Below are 9,630 nucleotides of genomic sequence, written 5' to 3' on the forward strand. Positions count from 1 at the left end.
AGTACTGCAGCTCCATCACCACCACGCCGTCGTGCTGCTGCTGGAGCCATCTTCCTCAACCTCTCCTTCCCTCTTGCTGGATCAAGAAGAAGGAGACGTTACGCTGACCGTACGTGTGTTGAACACGGAGGTGCCGTCCGTTCGGCGCTAGGATCTCCGGTGATTTGGATCACGTCGAGTACACCTTCCTCATCCCCGTTCTTTGAACGCTTCCGCGCGTGATCTACAAAGGTATGTAGATGCAATCTGATCAGTCGTTGCTAGATGAACTCATAGATGGATCTTGGTGAAACCGTAGGAAAAATTTTGTTTTCTGCAACGTTCCCCAACACACGGCCGTATCTCCGCCAATCTCCGGGTGCGGATATCACTATCAAATGACTCGCCAATCACTCCCTTAGATTTCTTCTTGGAAGCAAACTTCCTAAAGATACTCATGTTTTTCCTATGAACAAAAATTCTGAAATTTATAGTCCATAAAACTTTATCAACAAAACTTTACAAGATTGATAGCAACTAGGACAAATGCCCGTGCGTTGCACCGGGCTAGAAATGAAATATAACCTGCTCCACGTGTCATTATGCAACATTTTTAATCCAATTTTTACAAATGTATAAATAAGATTACACTAAGCATTTTTTTTGTACGATGAAATTTGGGCGTACCCTAACAATGTTCACCATTACCTATTTCAGCTCCGCACTTTCATTTCATTTGAAAAACACAAATGTTTTTATCAATCAACTTTGTTTTTTGTTGTTCAAAAAAACATGATTTTTTTTTACTTTCATAAGGTGTTTTTTTTAATCGAGAATATTTTTTAAAATGGTATCATTTTTATGGCGATGTTATCTTTTTTTGAATATTATATTTTATTTGTAATTCTTTTACACTATTTTTTGGGCTTTGTCCATTGACATTTGGCCTACATTTTAAGTCCAGCCTAAACTGCACCGACGCCAGCTGAGCTCCTCATCTCGTCTCCCCTCCGGCCGGCTCTCTTGGCCTCTCCATGGGTTCTAGAAAAAACAGTGAAAGCCCCAAAACACAAAAGCACTCACATCTAGCGACATGAAGCAATACACGTCCCCTCCCTTCTCTCTAGCAAGTAGTAGTGGTTACTAAACAAAATCTAACAATCGAACACTGTATAAATTGCTACGGCAGCCAAGTATAATCAATCAGAAACACGAATAGCAGCAGGGTCTCGATCCCTCTCACTTTCTCTCTACTTCTTTCTTAATTCTCTGCCAAAACAACACGCAGCAACAGCAGCATATGCAAGCACATAGTAGCAGCCTCCTCTCAATTTCTCTCAATGGGTTCTAGAAACATCCCATGGCAGTAACTCTTGTATGTAATCTTATGTAAATTCTGTTCCATTTGTTGTTCATAGAACCATAGTTTTAAATAGCCGGCTATAGCCCCGCTACAGCCTTGCTATAGCCTTTTCAGCAAGGTGCCGCTAAATGGTCTCATGTACAAACATCCCGCTATAGCTGATTTTGAGGTCCACCACTATTTGGCATAGCCCGCTATTTAAAACATTGCATAGAACCCAATAAAGGCCCCGTAAATTTACACACGACAACAGCTGGCTTGTTTTTTTTATAGTATGTATTACAGGACATTTCTACTGACGTGTTCTAACTTTGCATCAGTGTTGCTCTACTGTATAAAAATGATATCGTAAATGTACGCAATAAAGGTCCCGTAAATGTACGCAAGACAACAGCTGGCTTGTTTTTGCATCCATAGATTTCTGAGCGAACTTGGATCAACGCAAGGGAATATCAAAATGATATTCGAATTCATGCATTGTTACGGAAAATGAATATAGCCAAAATGGAGAGCCTGCACATAGCTCATTATGCCAAAAAGGATCTATAGAAGTACAGTACGTAAGCCATGGATCGTAGCAAGAGTAGGTACCTGAAAATACATGAACTTAGAAAAAAGATCATGCACACCCGTCCATATGCAGGAGACGACTATAAAAACATGCAAGTGAATTTTTCAAGGTATATGTACAAAATTAGTTTGTGCCCCTTACTACATTAGTAAATGAATCAACTTCCCCCACAAAAAAAGTAAATGAATCAACTTCTTGCGATAACTAATAACATTTTAGGGAACTATCTCTTTGCTTGATAACCACTATCAACATGTACATAACTTCAATATTTTATCACAGGGTATCAGACACTCAGATACATCAGTTCGAAATCAGTTGAACATGAGAAATATTTGTGCAGAACACTCATATCAAATTCAGAACAACATACTCAGTTGTATGTCATCTTACTTGCGAAATCATAAATTCAGAACATGGTATCATACTCAGTTTTGCTACTGGGAAAGGCTTGTTACACTTCAGTATGCACAATAGTACATGCTTTAACCTGTCAAATATGTGTTGTCATAAATAAAGAAAAAAATGTATTTGATTTGCCATGGAACTGCTTGAAATCGAAGATATGGATGATGGTGCAGCACACAAATCAAATTAGCATCACAGCTTAAACCGAGGTCTGTTTACGATCAGTCTGAAACTCGACTCGATGAATATACACAATGAAACACAAATTTCAGTGAGATTCTCAGATTCACACAGGAAAGTTGCTTGGAACTTTAACTGGAAAAAGGATCAAAGTTGAACATGAACTGGGAAAACATTCTAAAAGTTCAGACTGGGCATGCTAGTCTGCTGCTGTTGAAAACTGCCTGTATAACCAGGACAGAAACAACAACTAAAACAGGGGATTACATCCAGTGATTAGCTTTCATCAAGGGGATAAATACCTCTGGTGTAACCGCTGCAGGCGCCATTGTACGGCTCGACCGATGTTCTTGATAATGTCGAGCTAGATGGGGATGGAGGTGATGGCAATGGACCACAATCTATCTGATTATCTGATTTTGGCACAATCGATTCAAAACACTCAGAAACTGGAGTACATGTTGACATAGTTGGTGACATAGGTGATGGCTCCAGAACACTTGATTCAGAATTTTTTTCTTTTTTTGAAGGTCGGTTATCAAAGTCCTCTTCAATGTTCTGTGTAATATTAAGTTACAGTGCTGTCATCTATTTTCTGCAATCAGAACAAAAATAAAAGGTAAACCTCCAACCATTAGAAGCATCATCTGACAGTAGCTTTGTTTAAAGGAGATGAAAATATTACAATCCAGTATGTAGAAGGCAAAAGTATATAGAGATAAAATTTACCAATACATATGTGCATGTTTAAAAGTTCTAGAATGAGAAAGTAAATCATATCAGCAAATGTGGTCTACCACACAGCATAAAGGAACTCTGTTGATTAAGTAGCTATATATGCGCATGTCAAAATATTCTAGGCTGCAAAACCATAAAAACAGGAAAGTTCAAGACACACATTATGATCCATTACATGAGAATTAATATGATCTTTTTGACATTTTATTTATCCTACATCTTTGTGAGACCCGCGGACTCAGCGCAGAACCTAATTTTTTTTCCTACATTTACATTCTCAAACAGAACTGCATTTTTCTAGTTGTCAAAATACAGTGAGCAGTAATTTTTCGTAAACATCATGCCCTGTTGAATATAATTGAGACCCGTCCATCACTGATTTGTGAACTACTTTTGTTCTGGTCACCTATGTACTGAACTACTAAACACTCCTTACGAATTTACTCTGCTTCTTTCAAGTACAAACAAAATCCATTTATGTAGGAGTGCATGATGCGTTGCTTGTCAGTGAAATATAGTCTACTGTCGGCAATAGCTATATTTGCTGTAGTAAATTGACGATTTGACAAACATATGAGACCCATCAGATGCTTCAAAAGTACCTCAAAGTAGGTCTAGGCGACGGCTGATGGTCTTCCGGCAAAATCGGCGGAGGCGGTGACAGATTGTCTTGCGGCGAAGTCGATGGAGACGATGGCGGTGAAGTCAAAGGAGACGATGGCTGCGAAGTCGACAGATATAGTATAAGACAATCATAAATTCGGCAAGGAGGAAGATCAGGGAATAGTAATGCGAATTATGCCACTATATATTTGAATTACATGGAGATCAATCACTCCAAAACCAAGTTTTCTGATATACAGACCGTTGTCTAGGCTTATTACATCAAAATGCACAGTTACCTAAAAAAGCAGTCCTATTTGTTCTTAGTTCTTTGAGTTGAACTTTTAGACATGGCATTTGATTTCTTGCATGGCTGATAACTATGATGATTGTGATTCTTGGCAATTCTAGTTTACTTCTCAGCTTGAAGAATATGCTCTCATCTTTTAAGGATAACCTTAATGTTCCTCACTATGCAATGATCCCAAAATATATACGAAAATGAGCATGTACTTCATGCTCTTCTAAATTTTCTTTCCCTGACAGAAGGGAAAACACCCAGCTTCTATTAGATAAAACAAAGTATTACAAGGTATATATGGAGAAAAGTGTCACAGTAATAGACGCATTGTACATGTACCAGGGCTCACATATGCAAACTAATATGAAGGGGATTCATACCTCCGGTGTAGTTGCCACAGGCAACATTGGACGGCTCAACGGATGTTCATTACTCATCTTAAGGGCCTGAAAAAAATCAACTCCAAATCAAAATAAGCTTTTTGCAGACAGACATCAGTGTTGACTAAATCACAACTATGAAAAAAATAGTTGATCATTCTTTTATTCTCTCAAGTGGCACCAGGCACTTAATTCTACTGAAAAATATGCAGATACACACTGGCTACATGCCTAGAATAGTTAGCTCCACACAAACATTTGCATATAGGTCTTGAGCAACTCTAATGCAGTTTTGACAAATTGAGACATTGATTTAGCACAAAATATGTACATATACTTTATATGGGGCACTTATAAACATGCTACCAGGACAAAAACAAAATTAGTTACTAAGCAAAAAACATGGGCCTGTAACCCCAGAAACTATATAGAGGAAAGTTGTTTACACATCCTAATCCTGTTTTGCTAGGTGCAACTAGCATATCTATTCTGCAAAGCTAATTCTTAACTGAAGAAAAAGCATAACCTAGGTGCAGCTAGCATATCTATATTCTGCAAAGCTAATTGTTAACTGAAGAAAAAGCATAATCGAGCAAGGGGACAGAAATAGTAACTACAACAGGGGAGTCGAAAACATTTTAACATCATAAAAGCATGAAAAAAATATGGTCTTTGAGATCGTCATCTTAGGCACACAAATTTATGAGCCATACTGAGATACATAAGCATGCTTTATACACAATAGTATCGATGCATGCATGAGCAAAGTAGCTTATGTATGCAGTTCAAATTAAGTGAAGCAAGTTCATACAATAATTAGAAGGTTCAGTACAGTTCTCTGTTTCAAATTGTTTTTCTTGTGATGCGGCAAAGAAATTCTCCTACAGTTGCAAAAATCATTATTCATAGTTAAGACCAACAGTAGCAGGCACAAATTTAGGAAAAATACCACATGAATCTGAATTGAACCCTACATGATTCACAGTCGCATCTAGGTACAAAACCAACAGTGGTCCTCCATCTAAGCAATCCACGAGTACACGTTGATCTCAAGATTACTAACTAAAACCAAGTCTCGCAACAGTAAGAGAAGAAGACCATGACCACCAGTATCAAGTGCTGAAGAATCGTATTAGGTGTTTTACAATTACGGATAGTAGAAGAGCAGTGAAGTGGAAGCAAAGAGGCAACCAAAGCTTGCTATTCAGCTCATCTCCAGCAACAGCGGCAGCAAGGTGGCGTCAGTGACGGTCAGGTCAAGTTTTGACGAACTTCAGGCTCTAACGCGCCGTGGCGTAGCTTAGAGGGGATACATACCTCTCGTGTAGCCACCACAGGACTCGGCGGGCGTTCTTGTTCCTCCGGCGAACTCGGCGCTTGTTCCTCCGGCGAACTCGGCGCTTCTTCCTCCAGCGAACTTGGCGGCGACATTGGATGTTTGGTCAAAAATTGCAATTTCGACGGGATGATGGAGATTATGGTCGAAAGGCAAAACCAGATGGAGATTCCGGCCGAGGACCCTTGCTTCTTATAGCAGCCAATCAAATCCGGGTCGGGCACTACATCAATTTGTGTTGGAGAAGGACACGGCCGGCCTCCAATTTTCCATCCAAATCACGACAGGAGCAGCGGAGGTTGAGAAGGATACCACGGAGGAGGCCAGAGAGGACTGGCGGCCGGCGCCGGCGGCCGGCGTACCATCCTCCATGAACGCCCACGGCGTCCACCTTCTCCTCCGCCTCGGCTGTAGCCATGCAGCAAGCCCACGGCGTCCGCCTTCTCCTCCGCCTCGTCTGTAGCCGCACCCATGGCGTCCGCCTTCTCCTCCGCCACGGCTAGCCGTCCGACGAAGGCGCCGCCCCTCACCTGCTCGTGCTCCGCCGTCGCTGCCTTCGCTGGAAAGGGAGCCGTCGCTGGAAAGGGGCGAGTTTTGGATAAGATGAATCAGGGACCGCGTACTGAATATCGAATAAACGTAGGGTCTTTTTTGTAAAACCGAAGCGTTTTCCCATATTCATTCACTAAAGAAAGGACTGCGGGTTCTAATTTCGAAAAGAAAAGGGACTTTTTTTTATAAAAACGCCACGACGGTGAACCCGGAAACTCAATCCGTGCTTTATTATATATATATATATATATATATATATATATTAGGGAGAGATTACTCATAGGGATATATAGAGGCCATAGCAAGCATTCAAACTACTTAAAACTCTAACAATTCAACATGCAAGCTCATCTACAATAGCACCAAGAGTAGCTAATTATTCAAAATATAAACCACTAAAGCAAAAACAAATTGGACAAACGGAGGAGTCACGTACCAAGCAACAATCACCTGAAACAGTTTCGGAAACGGAGATTCGAGCAAAGAGATCAAAATCCGCGGGTTTGAGAGCAAGAACACGAGAGAGAGAGCAATGGTGATTTTTGATGGAGGTAGGTTGTGATGTGGGATGAAGAGATAAGTGAGAGGGGCAACATGGGGACCACAACCCACCAGGGTGCTCCTGGGGGTCCTGGCGCGCACAGGTGGGTTGTGCCCACCTGGTGCACCTCCCTCTGATGTTATTTGCACCAAAAATTCTTAAATATTCAGAAAAAATTGTATTAAATTTTCAGAGCATTCTGAAAACTTTTATTTTTGGGTCATTTTTTTATGCACGGGAAAATCAGAAAATAGACAAAACATGGAATTTTAATTTGTTTGACTAATAAAAATAGAAAACAAAAAGTAGGGACAGAAGGTAGTGCTTACTAATTTCATCAACTTCACACCTCTCAAAAATGATCCATTAATAAGGTTGATCAAGTCTTATTAACAGCCACTTTCGATTAGCATGAAACCGAAGAACTTTCATAAATCACTAAGTTACCTAACCGGGGATCTGAATGTCCCCAACAATAAGCATTTCATATTTCTTTTTAAGAGTAGGTAGTGGTAGTTGAAAATTTCCAATAGTGATTGTCGGAAATTTTTCAATAACATTAATACCATTCACTTGGAATTGTTTCTTCGGAAAGTGCACCGTATGCTCATTACCATTGATATGAAAAGTGACCTTGCTTTTATTCCAATCAATAACAGCCCCTGCAGTATTCAAGAAGGGTCTACCAATGATAATCGACATGTTATCGTCCTCGGGCATCTCAAGTATAACGAAGTCAGTCAAAATAGTAACATTAGCAACAACAACGGGCACATCCTCACAAATACCGACAAGTATGGCAGTTGATTTGTCAGCCATTTGCAAAGATATTTCGGTAGGTGTGAGTTTATTCAAATCAAGTTTTTTATATAAAGAGAAAGGCATAACACTAACACAAGCTCCAAATCACATAAATCAGTTTTCACATAATTTCTTTTGATGGAGCAAGGTATAGTTGGTATTCCCGAATCTCCAAGTTTTTTAGGTACCACATCTTTAAAAGTATAATGATCAAGCATGGTGGAGATTTCAGCTTCTGGTATTTTTCTCTTATTGGTGATGATGTCTTTCATGTACTTTGGATAAGGAGGCATTTTTAAGATATCAGTCAAGCGAGTACGCAAAAAGGCTGGCCTCAACATTTCAGCAAAGGTTTTTAAGATATCAGTCAAGCGTTCAAATTCTTCTTCATCTTTCTTTTTAGTTGAATTAGATGGAAAGGGCATAGGTTTTTGAACCCATGGTTCTCTTTCTTTACCGTGTTTTCTAGCAACAAAGTCTCTTTTATCATATCGTGTATTCTTGGCTTGTGGGTTATCAAGATCAACTGCAGGTTCTATCTCGACATCATTGGCTGGTTCTTTACTATTTGTTTGAGTATTTTCATGAACCTCATCACTATCTTTTTCATTATTAGAAGGTGAGTGTTCAGTACCAGGTTGAGTTTCAGCATCATAGATTGAAATTTCATTATCATTATCAGGAGGTTTTTCTACTTCAGGTTCACTAGAAGCATGCAAAGTCCTATCATTTTTCTTCTTCTTTTTCTTCTTAGAAGGACTACGTGCATCAGTGTTAACTCTTTGAGAGTCTTGTTCAATTCTTTTTGGGTGTCCCTCAGGATAAAGTGGTTCCTAAGTCATCCTATACCTCCTCTAGTCATTACTCTAACAACATGATCATTGATATTATTATTCATTTCATCAAGCAACTCCCTTTGAGATTTAGCAACTTGTTCTAACAAAGTTTAACCATAAAAGCATGCTTTTCCACACCTCTAACATCATTTGAGATTCTAAATAACAAGTCACTCAAGCGAGCAATCATATCAGAATTGTATTTCAATTCTTTCATAACATTTGCATTGAAGTGATCTTGCTTTCTAGTATATTTCTCAAGCTCATAAAGGCATTGCCTAGGGTGCATATTGTGAGGATTATCATTATCATTGAATTTCATTAGAGAATTTACCTCTACCACCTTAGGCAGTGGTGGTGTATCAAGCCCATGTATTTCTTCAATAGGAGGTAAATTTTTAACAACCTCAGCTTTAATACCTTTTTCCTTCATAGATTTCTTTGCCTCTTGCATATCTTCAGGACTGAGATATAATATACCCCTCTTCTTCGGAGTGGGTTTAGGCGGTGGTTCATGAAGAGGCCAATCATCATAATTTTTTAATATGTTATTCAATAATTCTTCAGCTTGCCCAATAGTTCGTTCCCTGAAAACACAACCAACACAACTATCTAGGAAGTCCCTAGAAGCATCAGTTAGTCCATTATAGAAGATATCAAGTATTTCATTGTTCTTAAGAGGATGATCAGGCAAAGCATTAAGCAATTGGCAAAGCCTCCCAAAAGCTTGTGGGAGACTCTCTTCTTCAATTTGCACGAAGTAAAATATTTCCTGCAAGGCAGCTTGTTTCTTATGAGCAGGGAAATATTTTTCAGAGAAGTAATAAATCATATCCTGGGGACTATGCACACAACCAGGAGAAAGATTATTGTACCAAGCTTTAGCATCACCCTTTAATGAGAATGGAAATAATTTGAGAATATAGTAATAGTGAGTTTTCTCATCACGAGTAAAAAGGGTGGCTATGCATTCAACTTAGTAAGATGTGCCACAACAGTTTCAGTTTCATAACCATGGAAAGGATTAGATTCAACCAAAGT

General features: G+C 39.3%; 1 protein-coding gene across 1 annotated transcript; it reads right to left on the reverse strand.

Moving 5' to 3' along the window:
• Positions 1–2,148: 2,148 nt before the first annotated feature.
• LOC125522860 (uncharacterized) lies at positions 2,149–6,465 on the reverse strand. Its single transcript, XM_087539339.1, has 5 exons — positions 6,105–6,465; positions 5,841–5,998; positions 4,524–4,589; positions 3,842–3,960; positions 2,149–3,096 (listed from the first exon to the last, which is right to left on the reverse strand). The coding sequence occupies exons 1-5, from the start codon at positions 6,229–6,231 to the stop codon at positions 3,090–3,092; spliced, it is 477 nt and encodes a 158-aa protein (XP_087395465.1). The 5' UTR covers positions 6,232–6,465; the 3' UTR covers positions 2,149–3,089.
• Positions 6,466–9,630: the final 3,165 nt, after the last annotated feature.

This window comes from Triticum urartu, chromosome 1A, assembly GCF_056163025.1.
Source record: "Triticum urartu cultivar PI428250 chromosome 1A, HENAU_Tu73, whole genome shotgun sequence".
In the NCBI taxonomy this organism is placed as follows: Eukaryota; Viridiplantae; Streptophyta; class Magnoliopsida; order Poales; family Poaceae; genus Triticum; species Triticum urartu.